Genomic DNA, 22621 nt, shown 5'->3' on the forward strand with positions numbered 1-22621 from the left:
AATGGTTGTTTTCAGGGTTTATTAGTTCTAATACATGCACTTGTACACATGTTTCATCTTGGTTTGAGAATTTTTTAAATCGGCTGCTCACAAAGTTAAACAATACCTTTAATTGCCTGTCCCTGCACTCAGATTTTGGATTTGGAAAGGGTAGTCGTGTGGTGCCCCAAAATCTGAAACCATATCCTTAAGAATTATACATTTGTCATATTCATTCATAAAGAGAGTTATCACTTTTTTTGTCATGTATTGTACAATGTGACCATACACAAATTGATAGTATTTTAGGTGTACTATGTGACTTTTTTCTTTTTTTACGTAAATATTTTATATCATTTTATAAGTTTCCTGAATTGTTGTCATTGTGGGTGCATTGTGGTCTATTGGTTCTGACTTTCGCCTTTCAAACAGAGGGTCGTGGGTTCGAATCCTAGCCATGGATTCAGCAAGAAATTTATCCACACTGCTGCAATCGACCCAGGTGAGGTGAATGGGTACCCGGCAGGATGAATTCCTTGAATGCACGAGCGCTGAAAGGCAGCTCGAGCCAAAGCCGAGGTTACAATAATAATAAAAAATTGGAATAGATTGTTTCTAGATAGATGGCGCTATACAAATGCCTATTATTATTGATTCTTCATGTAAATGGCAATTTTGATATTTTTATTATCATCTCTGTTGAAATATATGTTACTATTTATGACATTATGTACAAGTAAATCATCATGAGCAACAGAGAAAATAATGCACTGGGCAATTGCACCCCAAAATACTGGAGCCCTGGAAACTCCCCATTGACATGTAAAGCTTTTCCAATGTTCTAGATTTGGGTAGTAGTTTCTGCAAAGTAGTTCATTAGTACCAGAAAATCAAAGAAGAAAAAAAATGCATGATGAGCAATTAATTAAAAGAGGTAAAAGGGGGGTGATTAAAGTCCCATGTTCATGTATGTAGTAACGGAAAGCTAAATTTAAATGATTTTATAAACATACAGCATTGGATATTTTTGTACAAGAACATTCCTTGTATAATACAAAATCAGCAAATATGCAAATTTTAGGCTTACAATTTATGTGTACATGAAATGTAGTGAGTGATGTGTGTGAAATGAGTTTTTGTACTACTATTCACTGGTAAATGTTATGTACATGTATATAAGTTTATTCTGATCACATGATGCGAATATTTTACATGACTTGTATGCATGTATGGTTTTATGAAGATATGGTGTTTACATTGTAAATTCATATTTGTATATCATCTCTTGTATTACTCATATCATCATTAAAGATTTTATTAATGGTTTTTATTTCAAACACGTTTTATTTTCAAATGTGCAATGAACAGAATATTTTTGATATTTATTAATATGTATCATACTAAAATGCCTTCTTAACAATGTTTCTAATAATTTGTTAGGGTACTACAAAGCTGCAATAGTTATCAAATATTAAAAAAATATAATGAGAAATGCTTTTGCTTGGTAATCATGAATTTTACCCAACTTATTAAATTTTGGCAGAAACAGGCATCATTTCTCAATTTACTGCACAGGGTAATTACAGCAGATATGCTATTTTTTAGGCTTTGTATTATACATCACATGCAGGACTTAACCCCATTTTAACTGAGCAGACCTCAGCCACTGAGATCTGAAGACTGGAGTAAAATTTTCAAAAAAAAAATACAGATTTTATTTCTCTTAAATTGATTTAAATAACTGGTGAGACATTCTTCTTGTTCATGTACTGATCATTCTGCTCAGTGTTATACATGTGTACATGTACCTATAATAAATAAGAAATGTGATATTTTAGGTTTTGGGAAATTATTTTATGATATACATTTTTTAAAAAATCTTGCCTTATTCTCCTTATCCTAGTCTTTATTTACACTGAAGTATTCATCAATCACAGCTATGGAAAATGATGGGTTTTTTCTTCTTGCTTGAAATGTGTTTCATAGCATCTAAAGCCATGATTGTGTGTTGTCTCAAAACTTAATATCATCATTTATCTATAGACAGCAAGACAGCAACCTTTATCTCAATTTTTTGTTATGTCTTGAGGATACGAGTCAGTTATGTTAAATGTCTGAAAAAAGGAAGAAAAAAGTCCATGATATATGGCAAGAGACTGCTACTCCACCTCACACAATGGTGACTAGTATACAGTCTATTACTGATCTGTGCTTGAATGCAAGGGGATTAATAGCAGAACAATCAAACTGCCGGTCGATTGGCTAGAAGATAAATTTAGCTTGATTCAGAAGTTGATTGCCCTTGTGATTTCAACATCCAAATTTTCAAGCTAACAAATGCTGTCATGTTTTCTCTCATTCACAGAGATGCCTTTTAGGCTTGATGATAATAAGTGTAGTATGACCCTTTTCCTCCATGAAAAAGGTGTTTTCTCTGACCAATAATTATTTTGAAAAAGTCGAATTCAGACTCGAGTCTGAATTTCATAAACATTTTTGGCGGACAAATTGTCAGACCTGACAACTTTTCCTTGATTTTGATTGGTTGAGAAGCAACATTACTCTGGTAACATTCAGATGAATCAGGATTTGTCAGATAAAACGTCTGATAAGTCCTTTCATGAAATGCTCCCCGGGTGCCTGTTTCATACAGGACTTAGGTTTATGGGAACTTATGGTAATGGGGCTCAGCAGCTGACCAGAATCAAGGTTTCCATGGTCTGGCAAAATTACCATCACCAGTCAATGTGAAAATTGGTCTTTGTGTTTTAAATTAATGTGTTGAAAATAAAGTGTGAAACTACAAGTAGATCTGATTATAGGATCTGTATAAATTCTTGCTACAAAAAAAGCAAATACATGTAAATCATGTTTTATTAGGGCAAGGAAAAAAGTCAACCAGCGAAATGAACTTGTTATAACTAGGGTATGTTATTATGTGGTTATTATTAACAAATTTCTTCAGCTTCCCATACCTCACACTGCCATGTATTCCACTTTTTATGCATAACAAATGTCTCCATTTTATGTCTGTGAACGAGAATCGTTTTTAAGCCAAGGTATGATCCTTCATAATTCATTTGTACAGGGTCACATGAATTTAACATTGGGAGAATGGATGCCAGTTTTACATGGAATATTGATATTGTGATGAATGATTTCTTCTACATGTGTATGAAAATAAATACATTTTCATACTTATTTTAGTGTTCTCTCTTGTCATTATTTTTACTTATGGGCAATTCCATGAAATGATTGACCTTTGTATACATGTATTTATGTCTAACCCCATTTCTCCATTTTAACCTTAGTTCACACCATGACAGTTGAGGGCATTACAGCTTTTTATATCCTGTATTCATGTTGAAGCCCTTTGTCAGCCCAATATACATGTATTTAGGCTTAATTCAAACTACCAAATACATATTTTGTTATTCACTGTAATTAGATGAACTAGAAAACTGAAAAATCATTTCAGGATGTTTCCTCATACATGATGGTCAGACATACATTCGAAATTGCCCTAAGACATTTTTTGCAAATAATATTAGATGGATTGTGACTGGAATCCTCTGTCATGTACAAAATGTTATATATCTTCACATTGGTCAGATTAGGTTCTGAGGTACTATCAAATAAGGGCAAGATGAGCTTATGTCGTGGCATGGCATCCGTCGTCCGTCCATAATTTCAAAATGCTACTACTTCGCCATTTCAAGTCCGATTTCAATTCTGTTTGCTTTATATGATAGCATTAGGTGGGGGATTCAAAACTTCTACACAGAATTTTGAAATTCATTAAATATGCTAATTTATGTGCATTTTTCAAAATTCACAAACTTAAATGCTTCTTTATTTGTTCACCGATTTTGAATTTTTTGCTTCCATCTGATAGACCTTCATGAGATGAGGTTCACCAAACTTCTACACAGAATTTTGACATTTTGACCAGAACAATTTTTATGCTAATTTATGTAAAATTTATGCATATTTTTAAAAATTCTCATAAAATGCTTCTTTATTTGTTGACCGATTTTGTTTTTTTTTTATTCCATCTGGTAGAGCTTCATGAGATTCACCAATCTAGTACACAAAATTTTGAAATTTTGACTAGAACAATTTTTATGCTAATTTATGCAAAATTGATTTATGCATATTTTGAAAAATTCACATTAAATGCTTCTTTATTTGTTGACCGATTTTTATTTTTTTCTTCCATCTGGTAGAGCTTCATGAGGTTCATCAATCTCCTACAGAATTTGGAAATTTTGACTAGAACAATTTTCATGCTAATTTATGCAAAGTTAATTTATGCATATGTTTAAAAATTCACATAAAATGCTTCTTCTGTATTTGTTGACCGATTTTGATTTTTTTTCTTCCATCTGTAGAGCTTCATGAGGTTCACCAAACTTCTACACAGAATTTTGCAATTTTTTCAGTACAAAATTACTTACGCTAATTTATGCGAAATTTATTCAGAAATCACAGAATATACCTCTTCTTTATTTGACAGATTTTGATATTTTTTCTTTCATCTGGTAGAACTTCATGAGGCCCATCAAACTTCTACACAGAATTGAAATTTTCGGTAGAAAATTGTGTATGCCAATTTATGCGAAATGTATTCATAAATCACAGAAAATGCCTCTTTATTTGTTGACAGATTTTGATTTTTTTCCATCTGGTAGACCTTCATGAGGCCCATCAAACTTCTACACAGAATTTTGAAATTTTCGGTAGAAAATTACGTATGCCAATTCATGCGAAATGTATTCATAAATCACAGAAAATGCCTCTTCTTTATTTGTTGACAGATTTTGATTTTTTTTTTTAGGTTCTCCAAACTTGTACACAAAATTTTTAAATTTTGTCTGGAAAATTATTCTAGTTTATGCAAAAGTTATTCATAAATCACAAAAAAAAATGTTTTTTCTTCATTTGTTGATCAGTTTCAATTTTGTCTGCTTTATATGATAGCTCGAGGTGGTGATACAAGATTTCAAAATAGAATTTTGAAACTCATTAAATATGCTAATTTATTCATATATTTTCAAAACTCACAAAAATTACCTATTTATTTATTGATTGATTTTGGTTCTTTTTGTTCCATTTGAGAGCTACATTACATGTAGGTTCACCAAGGTTCTACACAGAGTTAAGAAACTGACTAGATTATCATAACTTAATTTATATGAAATTTCTTCATAGATCACAAAAATTGCTGTGTCATATCTTCATCAATTTCAATTTTATATCAATTTATGTCACCAATATAATTCACTAGAGTGTCAACTGGGCTGAAATTAAAATTGTGTTAATTTTTTTGGGAGATGCCGGATGAGCTCCACATCATTGATGTGCTAGTTTAAAGCTTCATACAGTGTGGCTTATGCCCAGTCAGGGGCCAGAAAAATTTATGTTTTAACCCTAAAATGGCCAGGGGGGGGTTGAATTAACCCCCCGGCAACATTTTCTGCGATCATTCTGCCGCACGAAATTTTTTGACAGCACCACTCATACAGTTTATACTTCTGAGTCTCGCGCATCTTTTGAGACCAAATTTACGACCCCCGGGTATGCGGTTCCGAAATTATGCAACATTTTGTAAGTGCTTGTCAGACCAAAAATTGTTCCAAAACATGATTTTGTGTACAAAGTCAATGCAAATTGAGTTTTCTCATCTTATTCATAAAGATATGATTATTTTTACTTTAAACAGCTGAAATCAATTGAATTTAGCATAATTATGCTTCAAAAAGTTTGTTCAATAATTCTGGTGAAAAAACAAAAGGTTGAAAAACATAAGATATTGATTTCCAAAACAATTTTTTTTCAATTGCGATTGTTAAGAATGCTACAAAGAATATTTTTATTAAAAATTAGCATTCTAAGAGCTTTATTTAGTGAAATAAAGCAAAAAGTATGATTTATGCATAAATAAGCATAATTTATTCATATTAAAATCTTCATTTTGGAAAATTTTATCATACAGCCTTGTAGATTACATCGCACACTGCCAGCGTGCAAATTTTTGTGGCGCTCTCGCGATCGGCCGCCAAGATCTCAGGGGGAGGGGTCCCACCCTCCCGAACAGCCAAAAAAGCCCGGCCTAGTTAGGGTTAAGACAACTCGAGAATTTATAATGCAAGTACCTAAATAGTAATACAGGATTAACTGGTAGAAATCAAGTTGCGTTTTATTTTTTGTCTCGCCTACTGGAGGTGAAGGCGAGACTTGGGGATCCAAATGTCATCCGTCACAAACCTTATGACATATATCTCCGCAACTGTAAGTCACTTTTCAACCAAACTTGGATGGTAGATGGACTAGGGGGACCTGTGTGTTATGCTGCAGTCTGAGGTCACATGGTAAAGTCAAAAGTCATTTTTAGGTCAACGTTAAAGTTTACATGCAAGACTCTTATGACACATACATGTAACTCTGCAACACTAAGTCACTTTTCGACCAAACTTGGGTTGTAGGTGTTCTTAGGAGACCTGCATGTTATCGTGTTCGGAGGTCACGTGGTATGGTCAAAGTTCATTTTGAGGTCAAAATTTAAAGTTTTTGGGCAAGACTCTTGAGACAAGTGTTATTCCATCCAAGTCATTTCACAATGAAGTTTTGATACAATTCTGTTGCGTGCCTTCGCAAATTACAATATTTCTGGTTATTATTTTCATAATTGGGCGAGACACAAAATCGCTTATGCTTCGTTTTTCAGATGGAAACTCTTTCTGCAATGGGCACCTGTAAAACAACAATGATAATAAGAAAAATAATAACAATAATAATATTAGAAGATAGCATTTATAGTGCACCAAATCCACTTGGCAGATTACCCAAAGCACATTAAATAGGAGAGAAAAGGATACATACAGATGCATTGAAAGTCAGGGGTAATTGACAATTGGTAGGAAGCATTTAATAGATGCGCCAAACATTGTAAAACCGTAACGTTTTTTCAAGACAACCATGACTGATTACTACACATCGTTTGATGTGCATCAGCATGTCATAAGTGCTGGACTGGGACACACGGCTGAATCAGCTCGCTCATTTTGTGTAACCCCTGGCATGTCGCATAAATACATGTAGGTCAAATTTTCTGATAATCCATAAATCTTGATTAGTCCAACTACATTTATTTGACTGTTTACCCTGGCGAACAAAATAAATGGGAAACAGGATACTCATCCCATGCCTAATATTTGTATAAATCTCACTTTTGAAGAAAACAAATGAAAAAAAAACAGCATAAGTGAATATAATAATGTGGCTGTGATGGTATACAGTAATTTTATTTAATATATACCATTTGTACAGTGAATTTATATCAAGCATTACTTGACGGCAATCATAAATGTTCAATTAGCTTGTACAAGGTAATGAAAAAGTTCAGAGAAAATTACATAAACTTTTATATATCATTTTGCAACTGTAAAATGACACCCCCTCCCATTAAAATTTTGCCGGATAATAGCACACAAGCAATCTGTATTTTCTGGATAATAAATGAAAAGACTTGAAAGAAGCTTACCTTCACCAGGCCTCCACATAATATTCACAGTAATGCAAGGTGCTGTAATATGCCAAAAAATTTGAGGGGGGCAAAATATGGTGTATGGGGCAAAATTTGACCATTTCAAAACAAGTCTAATTATTTGACAGAGTATTCCAGGATAAAAATACACAACCTTTTCCCTTTCCCTTTTCTTTCCATGGCCACCATGCACCCCCCCCCCCCCATCTGCATGTCAGTGATAAGGTGTACTTTAAGTTTTGTATTGATTCCAAATAATATCAAATAAATTATCATACATACTGCATGTATTCCCATTGAGCAAATCATGTGGTCTCACTAATACATTGGTAACAAGAAAAAGAAACCAAGCTACATGTGAAAAGAACTACATGTATGATCGAGGATGAATTTAATATCTCCTTGTCCATAGATACATTTTTCCATTTCTCAGCAGAGAGACTTCGATTTTAAACCACCTCAACAATCTGCCTTGAATGCTTCATGTTGTCCATACAAATCAAGGAAATGATTATGATAAGGCTTCCAATCCTGTCAATTCATAGTCCATCATCTAGTAATCTGTCTACCAAGTAGATCTCTGAGCGCCTGACATGTTCCCTATATCAGCAATGGATCTCCACACAATACGACTGAGTCTCCATTTCTTGAGGACAGATCTTGGTCTTGAAGTGATGGCACATCGGTCACGTATCCTAACGTGACAACTGTCTCGAGGGAAACTAGCTATCTCTTGATCTGCAACTTCCTGCAAAGAGAGCATTGATAAAATGGTTATGATCAATTAAAAAAAGAACATAGTTGTATGATTGCAATATTAATCATGATTTAAAGCACAACTGATTCTATCATGAACATAATTTGGGGAAGATACAATCTTTGATATTGCCTTTCCATTTCACTGTATGTAATCAACTTGTATTAATAATAATACTGATGTCATATTTTACCCAGGGTAGCCACTTCAGTTCCCAAACTATTCTATCAGCAGGCCCTGCTTAACATGATTATGTTATTATCATGTATTCATGTCAAGATTAACTGCATTATATTATCATACTCCAAGGATGTTATACTTACATGTATTCATTTGCCAAGGTTTATGTCCAGTCTAAGGTACATGATGCAAATATCAAGGAAAATACAAAAACTACAATATGAGTAAAAATATTGGAAAATTTTCATTTTAACTTCTACATGTATTTGTATTTTCCTTTTGAACATTTTTGAGCGATTTAATGTAGAATTGAAATGCATAATCTTTACGTGGAAATGAGTGTGATACTAGCACTCAATAATAATAAATCACACAAAAACAAAAAGTAATGGTAAAATAGACTTACCCGTATCTCATCAGGAAGAATGGTGTTCTTGCGAATACAGTTGATCCGTAGTCTGTCCCTATGATGTTCTTTAACAAGTCGTCTTCTTTTCACATCTCTAATCATCTTCCAATCAGCATAGTATGACCTGGTCAACATGGCACCCACAGCATTCAAAGGGTTACTGCACTGTAATTTCATTGAGAAAAGCATAAAAACTTAGCAAAAATGTCATCAAATCTGATATTCAAAATGGCAATTATTTCTGTATATTGGGTTCCTAAATACAAAATAGGTCTAATAGTTAGATTTTGATGAACCAGTAATCATTACATCAAAACATTTGTAAAGGTAAACGTAACGTAAACATAGCTCAGGCTTACTATTGCTGTAGGTTCGGCCAGAATTATTGTATATTAATCGTGTACATGTAAGTTGACCTTAAGTAGATCAAAGAAAATAGCACAAAGAAACTGACAATTATCACAAAATTTGCTACCTTTTCCTACTTTTCTGTTTAGTTTATTTCTTCTTTCTACTTATTTTCAAATTTCTCTTTCCCTTTCTTCTTCCATTTCTTATTTCCTTTTATTTTTCTTTTTGCTTTTCATTTGTTTCTTTCTGTTTGTGTCTTTGTTGAACTTTCTTTCTTTTTTCCTTTCTCTTTCCTTCTTTCTTTTTCTAATTTTGTTTCTTTGCTTTTCTTCTGATGAATTATTAAGTTGCTTGGACTCTTAGAATGCAATGCAACTTGATCGTCCATTTAGAACAAGACATCGTTTAGAATAGCAAAATAAAAATTATAATTGTAATAATAACTAGAGATGCTCGGCAGGTCACGCAGCCGAGCACATGCATCCCCCGAACCTACCGCGTCATCCGTCATTGCGATATATAGAGCTCACACAGATATTTGACAAATAAATACAATTGTCATGGCGAAAATGACCCTGCCCACATATTGCCTGTGGGTACCAAATTTGATGACAATAATATGACGTAGCAGCATGACTCTGCAGAACCTAAAATATTGTCCAGCATCACCTGTTGGGGAATAAAATTATAGAGTAATCTGCATATATTTTATAAATGGGCAGGTCCAAGCTATTGTCCCCTCTGAAGCCAAAATTAAATCTTTGCCCAAATCTAACATTTTGTAGGTCATTTTAAAGCTTACACTCTGAAGTTTTTCATCCTATATTTTTTTCTTCTGAAAACATATACTTAATGAAGGTCACAAATTTCAGAAATCATTAATTAGCGTGATGTACGGGGACATAACATTTTTTAATCTGCAGATAATGCAAATCATATATTATACAAATATACCAGGCTTTGAGTAAGTATAGCGGGAATTATTTTCAGAGGTTGGACTGGAATTACTATTTTAGTAATTTGGCCAGTACAACCGAGGATAAATAATTCCCTATATACTTTCGAAATAAAGGCCTGGTATATTTGTTTTATATCCTACATTTAATAAGGCATATAGAACAGTAGTCTACCTACTCTTGTACAAGAAGATCATCTTTTCTTAGCACGCTGCGCAGACTGATCTACTTTTCCTGAAACCACGTGCTCAGCGGAATGCAGATTTGTGCCTGCGCCGTCCCTTCACGGGACTTGCCTGGTAGATTCAACTCGTTGACCGGTGCGCCCGAGAGATTGCATGATCTGTGTCAATGATCTGTGACGTCAATGATGGAATAGTCGACTATTCCATCATTGACGGCACGGAATAGCACATTTTCTTCGGTGGGCGTTTTATTTTTGGACATCATCGCAAAATAGTGGGAATATTCTTGGTCACATGATGCCATTTTCTCATGCCATGATCTGCTTAATCATATATATTTGAATTCCCAATTTCTATTGCAAGTTTATTTAAAGATGCCCCTTTCATTACTGTTCAACACCGAGGTGTTAATTTTTTACTATGTTATATTTCTCCAATTTTGCAGTGGTATTTTTTTCTAATACATCTCAAGACTATCTAATTAATTATTTTGGCACCCTTTTCAGTATTCCCTTTTGTAACGTGCAATATTTTGTGAAAGAGTATTTATATATTTTTTTTTATGTCTTGGGAGCGGCATGTGTGGGGGCTCATGCCTTCGGGCAACAGTGATGTATTTCGCTTTTGTGCCCCCTGACCCACATGCCGTTCCCGCATTTCTTTGCATGTTAATGTACTGTAAATTTCATTCTAATGTAATGTGTATGTACTTTTTATATTGGTCAAATAAATAATAATTTAAACCAATTAGCATACAGGATTTAATTCATGTAGGATATAATTGAAAATATTTCTGTTGGGACTTGTAGTGCTAAGTTCACGCAAACATTTGAGAAAAAAAAATGATTTTGAAAATTGATTAAGTTAATTATCTGGTATCCAACAGGCAGCGTCCCGTACGTCACAATTTAGCATATTTTTTTATTCTAATTAAGGAAAAGTTGAACAGTTTTCTTCACTCTTTGGAGAGTTCTATTTATATTACTATATATCCAAAAATTCAAGCAAATTTACTGAATTAATTTCATGTTTAATTATATCAGCTAATTAAGCTTTGTGACATACGGGACAAATGTGTGACGTACGGGACACACTATACTTTATACATAGGATTTCTATGTAATTTTAATTAGGTTTATTTTTCAATTAGGAGCAAAGATAAAGTAAATTGAGATAAATGATTTTATATCAGTGGTTGAATATTGATAAAAGGCTGATAATAAAGTCATGATTTGTAATAAATAACAAGGGTACATATATTAGCATATATGTTAACATGTGTTATTAATTAAATATTTCATAATTATTAGGTCATAAAGTTTTTTTTATGTTTTGTTTAATCATATACTATAATAGAAATATATATCAATCATGATAATCTATGTAAAACTTAGTTAATTATAAATTTTGATAAAATTTCACTTTCCCCATTCGTTTAAAACATGAAATTATTTGCAAGACATCTTTTATAATATTTAAAAGGTCGTAAAATGTTTGCTATGTTTTGTTTCAGTGTATGGTATTAAAGAAATTTATATCAATCATGATAATCCATGTAAAACTTAACTTACTTTGGTTTACATCAAGTTTCATCATAAATTTTGATGAAATTTCATTTTCCCCATTCGTTTTATACATGGACAAATGTCCCGTACATCACATGTCCCGCACGTCACAGCATGGATGTTTATATTTTGAGCTATTACATAACAATGAGTTCTATGATTTCATTCATGGCTAATGAAACTTTATAAGATACAAGATGAAAACATGATGAGAGATTTCCAGCTTATTCCAATTCAAAGAGTTTTAATGACAAACTTTTTTTCAAAAAAATCAGCTTTTGTCTGGTCCCGTACGTCACAGCGCATATTAATTAAAACATTACATCGTTAATGGAATTTTAGATCACCAATTTTTCTACTGAATAAAGAGGGCACAACTGGCCGTCCAAAATCCATAAAAGATTCTCTGTTGTGCATTTATTTTTTATGTTACACAACTTTAAAGTCTCTAAATATCCCGTACGTCACAAGTCAAATAGCTTAGACCTGCCCAAACCTAACCCTAAGACCCCCCACCAAAAATGATAGGCATCTTCGCTTCACATTCTAATGTTGCTTCTGTGTGCTAACTGTTATGACAAACAGGAAAAAAAGCAGAAGTTACAATGTCTCTGCCCACGCCAAAATCGATAGGCAGCTTCGCTATACCACACTGAACCTTCATGCCACATTTGAAGATGATCGGACAAGAAATGCAGCTGGTAGAGCGCTTACAAGGACATCTCTGCTATTTCCACATAAACTCTTGTTACCATGGCAACGATGTCTCCGCCCAAACCAAAATCAATAGGCGGTTTTGCTCTACCATTTTACCATAATGGACCTTCATGCCACATTTGAAGATGATCGGAGAAGAAATGCAGCTGGTAGAACACTCACAAGGACATCTCTGCTATTTTCACAAAAACTTGTTACCATGGCAACGATGTCTCTGCACACGCCAAAATCGATAGGCGGCTTCGCTATACCGCCGATGCAGAAATGCAGCTGAAATAGCGCTAACATGGAAATCTCTGCGGCGGACACAGATGCGGCGCGACGAGGCCAAATCCATAGTTTCCTCCGCTCTGTTCGGGGGATACAATTAATCAAATATAATGATACCAGATATTTGACTAATTTCCGACATTTCTACGCTATTGATTTTATTTTTAGACAAGAATTCATCAAAAAAATGAGAAAAATATCATGAAAAGACGGAAGAGACTTGCCCGATGTTTACGCTGCCATCTTGTTTCTATTGTTCTTCACCCATGATACAGACACTCGCGTAACTTTGGGGAAGAACAATAGGAAACAAGATGGCGGTGTAAACATCGGGCAAGTCTCTTCCGTCTTTACATGATATTTTTCTCATTTTTTTTATGAATTCTTGTCTAAAAATAAAATCCACAGCGTAGAAATGTCGGAAATGAAGTTGTTATCACATGATTTAGGGCTAGATCTTTTACAAAGTAGAAATCTCGGGGGCAAAAGTTTCAGGTTTTATGGTGGTACACACAAATGTATAGAAAGGAAGACCTGGGGTGGTATTCTGTAACTCTGTCATAACTTTTGTCATAAATTTTGTCATTTCTCTCCGAGATGTGACACCGCTATGATTGTCACAAATCGGTATTCTGAACATTGTCTTTTCCCTGTCATATCTCTCAAAGTTCCCGCCCATCTTTTCGGAAGCAATCCAATCAAAATCATCGTTAGTTCCCAGTGGGAGCCCTTCTAGCCAATAGGAATGCCCCGTGACAGGTAGGGGGTATTCCCAATTCTGTTGGTGGCATCGCGCAACTACGCGAATATTGATGCGCTTAATTACAAAGAGAGACAGGGAGCTGTGAAGGATTTTAGAGGAGAAGTAGAAAAATAAGGAAAACAGAGAAAAAAAAGAGAAATTGATATGTAGGGCCTAACTAATTGTAGCATGAAAAAATAATTTTAAAAATTGTCGTGGATGATGAGTGAAACTAATACCACAATCTAATCTAAATGATATCGTTATATGCTTGACATTCAGTCGGCAGGGTATCGGGATATTTGGTACTAAAAGATATGACAAAATTTATGACTGCTACCCCCTGTCATAACTTTTGTCATATCTTTTGCTTGTATAAAAAGATTACGCGCATTAAAGCCGCGTATTTTTGGTGCGCGCCAAAGAGATAAGACAAAATTTATGACAATTTTTGTGACAAAAGTTATGACATCCACCAGAATACCGATTTTGTCATATCTCTGAGATAAGATAAAATATGGAGATAAGACAATGTTCAGAATACCGCCCCTGGCTTCGTATTAGAGTAACCTTACATTAGTAAATCTCTAGAAGCCTCCTGCCTAGTCTTGAGGACGCAATGATGATTTTTTTAGAGATGTCATATACTTCTTCATCATTGACGTCTTGACACTCTCTCCATAGTGTCTTCAGCGAAGGACCAAAACAAACATGGATTCCCCAAAAAAATCCATCTTTTTAAACCGAACTCACTAGAATTTTGTTAATTTTGTTAATTCTTACACCTTCCTACGCCTAATGCGTAGGAAGGTTTTAAATATTACTTTTAAAAATGTAAAAAAATGAAGATTTCTTACCTAACTGATGCCGCGTAGACCCCTCGTTCCACATGTAAACAACGGAAATACAATAGCGTCAACCCTTGAACCGCTTATGTATGATGTACTTCCGGAAAGCAATGCCGTATTAACGAACAATATAGAGATAAAAAATCTTATTTAACAAATATTAAAATTTATTTTGTGATCATAAATAATTTATATCATATATATAAATTATTTATGATCACAAAATAAATTTTAATATTTGTTAAATAAGATTTTTATATAAATTATTTATTTATTATTTAACAAATATTAAAATTTATTTTGTGATCATAAATAATTTATATATATGATATAAATTATTTATGATCACAAAATAAATTTTAATATTTGTTAAATAAGATTTTTTATCTCTAAATTGTTCGTTAAGACGGCATTGCTTTCCGGAAGTACGTCATACATAAGCGGTTCAAGGGTCGACGCTATTGTATTTCCGTTGTTTACATGTGGAACGAGGGGTCTACGCGGCATCAGTTAGGTAAGAAATCTTCATTTTTTTACATTTTTTAAAGTAATATTTAAAACCTTCCTACGCATTAGGCGTAGGAAGGTGTAAGAATTAATAAAATTAACAAAATTCTAGTGAGTTCGGTTTAAAAAGATGGATTTTGGGGGGGAATCCATCTTTGTTTTGGTCCTTCGCTGAAGACACTATGGAGAGAGTGTCAAGACGTCAATGATGAAGAAGTATATGACATCTCTAAAAAAATCATCAGTGAGTCCTCAAGACTACTCCTGCCTGGCTAGTCGGCACTTGACAGGTGAATGAACTTTCTTAGATTTCTTGTGTGGAGAAATCTTTGAAAACCGAGACAGTCCCTGTAAACTGGGACGATCCCAATTATCTGACCAGCACCTCTATTCCCATACATCATAACCTTGTTCATAGAATGAGTGCTCTATTCCTAACATTAAGAGTAAGCCTACCGACTGTCCACTCACACATTGTACGAGGTTAGTATGTACTAACCTCGTACAATAGACCGTGTTTGACCCTGGATTTCGAAGTAGTCGGCAAACATCGCTTCATTGCTGAAGTAATATTTGCCGAAGCTCCTTCTCGCTACGCACCGGGGCTCTTGCCGGTAAGTAGCAATAATTTGTTGAATATGAAAATAATAATAAAATAATAATCCGATAAAAAAAGCACATTTTGCTTACCTCGGCCTCGAAAGTGACTTCGCTTGTCTCTTCCACGGAAATACAAGGAAGCCCGTTGGTGGCGCTAATAATTTCACAACCTTGATTCAGCTCCTCGGTAATTTTATAACTGTATCTAAATTCTTTGAATGCACAATCCTCATGATTAATTTACTAATTATGGGCACCAATTAATGAAATGCCTTCAAAAAACATAATGATTATTATTGGTGATGATAACACTCATTTGCATTAATTTAAAAAGATGACTGATAAAAAAAAATGAAAATAATATACGTGCCTGGAAAGAAACCAGCAGTACAAGCTTTGACGAACGTCAATAATACGTATACGGTATACCAAAGTCTATACAATGAAAAGATTGGACACTTCACGGACTTTGCGTAATGCCTTGCGTCGATATGCGTGTAAAATAGTGTAGGTGCCTATTCTTTCCCTTGTCGTGTCTTTGATATGAATATAAATCGCGCGCCCTCTTCAGGAGAAAATTGATATCAACGCTGACTGATTTCTACCTCCGTAAAATCTTCACTAAAGATCAAGAAAATATACATATTTTTAGAAAGAAACTTCAAGGAGAAGTCACGGAAGGATCTAAATGATTCGGTAAGTGTCATAGCAGGATGTGGAATATTTATTTATACATAATATTTTATGTGGGCAAAAGCCCACTGTATTTTGGAAGTGTAGTTGTGTGTCGCGTGCGTATGACTGATAATCCTTCGCTCGCGAGACGATATGAACCCATGGGTGCCGACTGTCATGACTGTGACTGTGTATGGCCAACACAAAATCGAATGACGTGGGACCGAACTACTTCACTAGGCTAAGAAGTAACGTTTTAAACTAAGTTTTAATTATTGCATTTATTTCCTTAAAAATTAACTAAAACTATTGATTCGTACTTACCGAGTGTGAATTAGATAAAATATGAAATCTACATAGTGTACCCCGCAATGAATTTGAGCAGATTCTCAGGACACTTTCCATTTTCGTAATCACCACTTCTGGAAGTTCGTCGTAAGTGGCGCTAATGATGTTCATGCAGAGTTATCAATAGACAGAGTGGCGACACGCGCACTGAAAACATGATACGCGCGGTCAAAGGTCAGCCATGGGAGGCTGATTAGTTCCCTCTGCGCACATGCAATGATTTGGCAATCATCACTATTTTTATTCCCGTTTTTATTATTTCTGTTTTTATTATTCCTTTAATTGATTTTCGGCAAACTAGCCTAGGTCCGGAAGAAATCATAATCGAGCTAGTCTAAAAGTAATTTCTCCTCTTTGATTTAGGACTTGATGATGGATCCCCTTTAACATTTTGGTTTAATTGTCTGGCAATATTTATTAAAGCTCCATTCCGTTTTTTTTATAATTATTTGAAGAATTATACAAGTTTGATTCACTCAATTTATAAATAAAAAATGGACAACAAAAAATAGGCAAGAATATGGGAATACAAAAAATTAACAAGGTGATGCCGAAGACATAATGGAGTGGAAAATTTGAGGGAGGGGGCAGGGCAGTTTTCTACTTCTGAAACACTACACTGAAATTTGTAATCACAGCTCCGGTATCGTTCGGGGATAATAAACATAAATGATCACACAAAATAGGAAAAGCATATATTTTGACGATATATGTTTTTTATTTAAACTTAGAATATAATATAGTCCCCTGAAAATGTGGGTTATATAATTATTATTTGCGCTGATTTAGGGGTCGGGCCCATACAGGTGGCAACTCCTAGCTACAATATTTTCACTGACTGTCAATCAATTAAAAATAGGAGCATTGTACTCATATCGAATTTCATGTGTTAAAATGAACTCGAATAATTTCGACAGTATGAATATTAGAATTTAATCAAGATGTCAAAGGCTTTGTAATCGGATCGGCCTGCAAACTTGTCTTTTTTTATGTCACTTAAAAATTAACAATTTATCTTTCTGTTTTGTATAACGAAAAGGGGAGTCTTAGGTATGAATTATTTCTTAATTTAGTGTTGTTTTCTTTATATTATTATCATTATTATGACTATCATCATTGTCACTATAAATAATTATCATTTAAATCATTATTTTTATTATGATCATCATTATCATCAGGACGGCGAACATACTTTCTCTTTTCTTTTTTAACTAAAAAAGTTGAGGCGGTTTTTGCCCCCCCCCTCCTGGCGATGCCCTTGATAAGCACTATCATCTTTTTAATAGGGGGGGGGGCAAAGGATCTAAGCGTTATATAAACTTTTTTATCAAACGAAAAATTGGGGGTATAATGAAAGTGCCAATACCCATACAATCGTACAAATTTCCTTCTATTTTCTCTTTTTTGTTTGAACTATTTAAAAAAAATGTAGAGGGTGATCGCCTTTCAACCCGTTGCGCCTGATCATCATTATCATAATATCTTGTACATATCTGAAGAAATGTGATTTATAGTTGTTTCCATCTTAACTTTCATCAGCGGCCGCAATGTCATTATTCTAAGTGAAATGATGTAGGCTTACTCTGAAATGATCATCTATTTAAATGCTGATTATTTTCCTCTTATTTTCGGAACTTTTCGATCTTCTTGGTAAAAACAATTTCACTTGATTTTAAATTTGCGGATTGACAATAATTGTCACATTAAAAAAAATATTTACCTCCATTTCCCCCTCATTGGTTTAATCTGACAATTATCCTGGCAAATGGTGGAAATTGTCAATAATCTTTTTTTCTCTTGTTATTCATCTCTTCCTCACCCTTTATCACTGTTTTGTTCCAGATCCTGTTTGATGTTGCCTGCTCCATATCTTAATCCCTCTTGGCTTGAGGTCTTTCTTTGGCCTTACTCACACCTACTCCCCTTTGTGTCTACCTACTCCTTTTCTTTCTTCCCCTTCATTAACCTGATTGGTCATCTCTTCTCACTAATGCCCCTTTTGTCTCCTTGTCTCTAGTGTTGTTGTTGGATGTTTGTGGTCTATTTCATGGTTGTTCCACTTTATATGTTTGTCATTTTGCCTCCGACGAAGATTCTGCTAGGATCGAAAGCTTAGGCCCCTTTTGACTCTCTAATAATCTTTTAGTTGTAAATGTACATGTTTATCAGTACTACCCCTCCCTTTATCACTCTCTTTGCCTCTCTCATCTCCGGGTCTCTCTCTCTCTCCCTCTCAATCTCTCTTTCATTCTCCGATGTATACCTTCTAAACTTTTATAAAGACGCCTGTCATGCATGTTTAAGATGGAGAGCCTATAGCTATAGCAAGATCAAGGACAAATATTGAAAATGAGGGAGAAAACAACCAGACTGCTAAGTGGATCTCATTGGCGGAGCAAAAAAAAGGGGAGAGAAGAAAAAAGAAGGAAAAGGGAAAAGAGAGGAATGAGGGGGGGGGCGAGTGAATAAAATAATGTGAGTGGAAGAGGTAAAAAATACCCCAAAAACTATCGTTCATATCACATTATATTGCATGTTGATGTTTGTGATACATATCTTGTTCAATATGCTGATACGGAGCTTAAAATTTCAAGTTTTTAAAATTATAATACAAAACATATTTCAGCTCGGACATCGAGCTTTCATTATTTTCTTTGATTTAAAATTTGATTTCTGGGAAATCAATGAAAAATTGAAGTCATCTCTTTGATACTTACTCCAAAAATGTATTTAAAACAACAAGAGCTTAAATCATACTGTATAGTTTAATTGATTTACATAAAATTGCATAATTGGTAGGAAAAACTTTACAAACGATTTAAAACGTTTTAAGAATTTTTTTATAAAAACCGTTTTTTATTACAACCCTTGATGAATTGTTAATAAAATATTAACTCATGCATCCTATTCATAATCACAAAAGTGCTTTATAAGTCAAGTTTTCAAGCCTTGACATCAACAAATTTCGCACTCTCATTGGGCTTATTAATCAATAAATAAACAATAAAATTTTCGAGAATTCTTGATAATTCAATAATTTTTTTATAATGGAATATTGACACATTTCATTTGGCGTTTAGGAAGAGAAATAGAAAGATGACCATTTTCATATGATGACAAAATGTCCTTAGAATGTCCCAGTCCTAGGTTAAAATAATTCAAGAAATATCAGCTCTCGCTTCATTTTCGCATCATCTGTTACATGCATTCCATATCGACTTTACAATTTTAATTTTCAGTGCTTGTAATAGAGCTTCAATGAACATTTTTCAGATCAGAATATCAAAATTTTTAATGTAGGAAGATACCTATATAATTACCCATCTTCATGGTTTACAAAACATGAATAGAGTCCCGTTTTTAGGTCTACATGTAAGTCTCAATTTTTTTCCGCTCGCATTGTTTAATTATTCTGTTCATGACTACAAAATTTGAATTTCCTTGTTTAGGTCGGAATGTCAAAAATTTTCAGCACGCGCTTCTCGCTTGCATTATTTGATTGATCTAATATGTATCGTCGTCATGGCTAACTGCAAACAGTCCCTAACAGGTCCCTTTTCGATCAGGCCAGAACGAATATTAAAAAATTACTATTTATTCATGAATTATTTAGCTACATACGCATTTTGTTCAGGATCACAAATTACCCCAAAATGTTCATTTTTCAGGAAAATCTATATGAAACTTTTGAAAATTTTAGATTGAGCTTCGTGCTCGCAATAGTTTAAATAGGGCCTTTGTATATTCATGTTGTTTTGTAAGAATGAAGTGACTGACTAACCCTTCAAAGAAACAAACAAAATTTAACTTTGAGCAGTCGATTGGGGAAAATGTTGGTGAAAAAATTCTGCCCCACCCCATTCCCCCTCTTGGCAAAAGCTGGATCCACTCCTGATAAACTGATACTTTTTTAAAAGAGAAACAATAAGATATCATAGGTGATTTCCATGTAAGAAATATATTTCTCTATGCACGATAAGATGGATTCAAACAATACTTTGTTTGTAATCTTGCGTTATGTCACTCAATCCTTCACATCCAATAAAGCTCATAAAAACTTTTAAATTGCGCATGCATATCCTATATATACATCGAGAATGACAATAAGAATGAAATAAATCTCAATCGGAAAATCATATCTTGGTAAAAAAAAATAATGTGAACAATTTTTTATTTTCCCTTTACATAATCACATGCATTAGATTAAAAAAACAGGCTGTTGAATCAATTTTAATTAAACTAGATTTTTTTAATAATGAATTTCAAATTTGAATAACAGACACTTCTTCTTCTCCTTGTTGTTCTTCCTCTGCTTTTATCGGAGATCAGCATCAAAATGCAGTATGTCGTAATCCATCCATCCATCAGGTACATTGCATTTGAAGGTTACATAATCAAATCATTGAGGACAGGAGATACGTTTCATCTGAATCTTATATAAAAATAGCATAATATGAAAAAGCATTTTGATATAAGATAAAAAAGATGGGTATACATGGAAATATAAATGTACATCCTAACACAAGGATAATGAGGGATTTTATTGAAAATGTAGTACAATAGTCCCAATGACATGATGCATTTGTAAACAAAAAAGAGGAAATACCCTAACAATACATTTATGAAAATAAAAAACCAATTATACATAAAACTTATATCAATATATGTTGTTCATTCTTTCCAAATTGCACAATTATAAGGGGGAATGAATATATATTTTACTTTCAATTTTGCATTATTTCCTGATTGTGTTAACTTTCATTCCCTGATAAACTATTTTTAAAACATCATTAGCTGAGATGTTTATTAGATTATGACTTACCAAAAACCACCTTTGAAATGAGTAAACTCTGTTCAGCTAGTTGTTTCCAAAGTTGATGCTTAAAACTTGTAGTCACTGAGGTCATTACCTTAATTGCATGATCTTTGAAAACACATGCAATTATGATAACAAAATTAGTGATCAAGTACAGTTACCAGCAGGTAATCCATAATGAAGATGTGAGGTGCTAAAATGTGGCTACTCATTAGACCTGTGCCATTTCCATCATCAATCTATGCAAGCATTGTTGTCACAGTCATATTAAGGTCAAAGCACATGTTAACACATTTTGAATACTACACGGACATACACTAGGAGTGAATAAAATTACAGTACTGTCAGGAGGCCCTGAACTTCTAACTAGATGAACGATCCCCATAAAACATACATAGCTGGGTTACATGCAGCAATAAATATGCAGTCACTGATAAATATATTATTATTATTTCAATTTATGCTCTATATTATACTGTTTTTCTGTTTTAGGAAGTAAGAATGCCCTATAAAATTGTACTTGATTTGCATTGCTTTATATTACTTTGTATTATGTTTTGAATGGAAATGAAATAAAAGAATTGAAATTGAAAAAATTGAAAATATATTTGTACAAGTATGATGTAGATCTGGCACCATTACTGCTATTGAGGACATAGACCAAAGCACTCTGTGTCATCATTCCTTCTGTTTGTATTAACTAGAATGTAGATTGATTCACCTGCTGTCTTGAGAGGTAGATCTAAGCTCTTTTATTAGATTTTAGCCTCTTAATATCGATTAATTAGAATCAATCTTGGCCTAGACTAGGTCTACATCTACTGAAGATATTCACCAACATTAGACCCTAGTCCAGATTGAGTAAATAGACTTGAGTACTGTCTGCAGTTCAGTTGTTAGATTACAATTTTAATCTAACTTGAGCACTGCATGCAGTGCTCAAGTCTTATTACTAACCTGACTACTTAGGCCTAACGTTAGATCTGTTTTCTATAAAAAAATCTAATTCTAAAATTGTTAACACATTTGCCTTATAAAATATAACAAAAACAGGGTCTACAGTATAATATAGGGATACTTTCCTCTCTGAAGAGATATTTCCATCTACATATTAGTAGATTTAAGATTAAGACTCACAACTTAGAACTAGGCTAGACTAAAGTCTAAAGT

General features: G+C 33.7%; 1 protein-coding gene across 1 annotated transcript; it reads right to left on the reverse strand.

The window, feature by feature from the left end:
* Positions 1-7264: 7264 nt before the first annotated feature.
* On the reverse strand, positions 7265-16735 carry LOC121421356 (28S ribosomal protein S14, mitochondrial-like). The gene is made up of 3 exons (XM_041616056.1): positions 16612-16735; positions 8869-9036; positions 7265-8273 (listed from the first exon to the last, which is right to left on the reverse strand). The coding sequence occupies exons 1-3, from the start codon at positions 16690-16692 to the stop codon at positions 8091-8093; spliced, it is 432 nt and encodes a 143-aa protein (XP_041471990.1). The 5' UTR covers positions 16693-16735; the 3' UTR covers positions 7265-8090.
* Positions 16736-22621: the final 5886 nt, after the last annotated feature.

The sequence above is a fragment of the Lytechinus variegatus genome, chromosome 1 (genome assembly GCF_018143015.1).
Source record: "Lytechinus variegatus isolate NC3 chromosome 1, Lvar_3.0, whole genome shotgun sequence".
Taxonomy (NCBI): domain Eukaryota; kingdom Metazoa; phylum Echinodermata; class Echinoidea; order Temnopleuroida; family Toxopneustidae; genus Lytechinus; species Lytechinus variegatus.

Coding starts and splice junctions, on each gene's coding strand:
- LOC121421356 (XM_041616056.1), bottom strand. CDS start 16,692: ATGGAAAGTGTCCTGAGAATCTGCTCAAATTCATTGCGGGGTACACTA. Junction 9,037..16,611: donor TTTTATCTAATTCACACTCG/GTAAGTACGAAT, acceptor ATGAAATTACAG/TGCAGTAACCCTTTGAATGC. Junction 8,274..8,868: donor TTCTTCCTGATGAGATACGG/GTAAGTCTATTT, acceptor CTCTCTTTGCAG/GAAGTTGCAGATCAAGAGAT.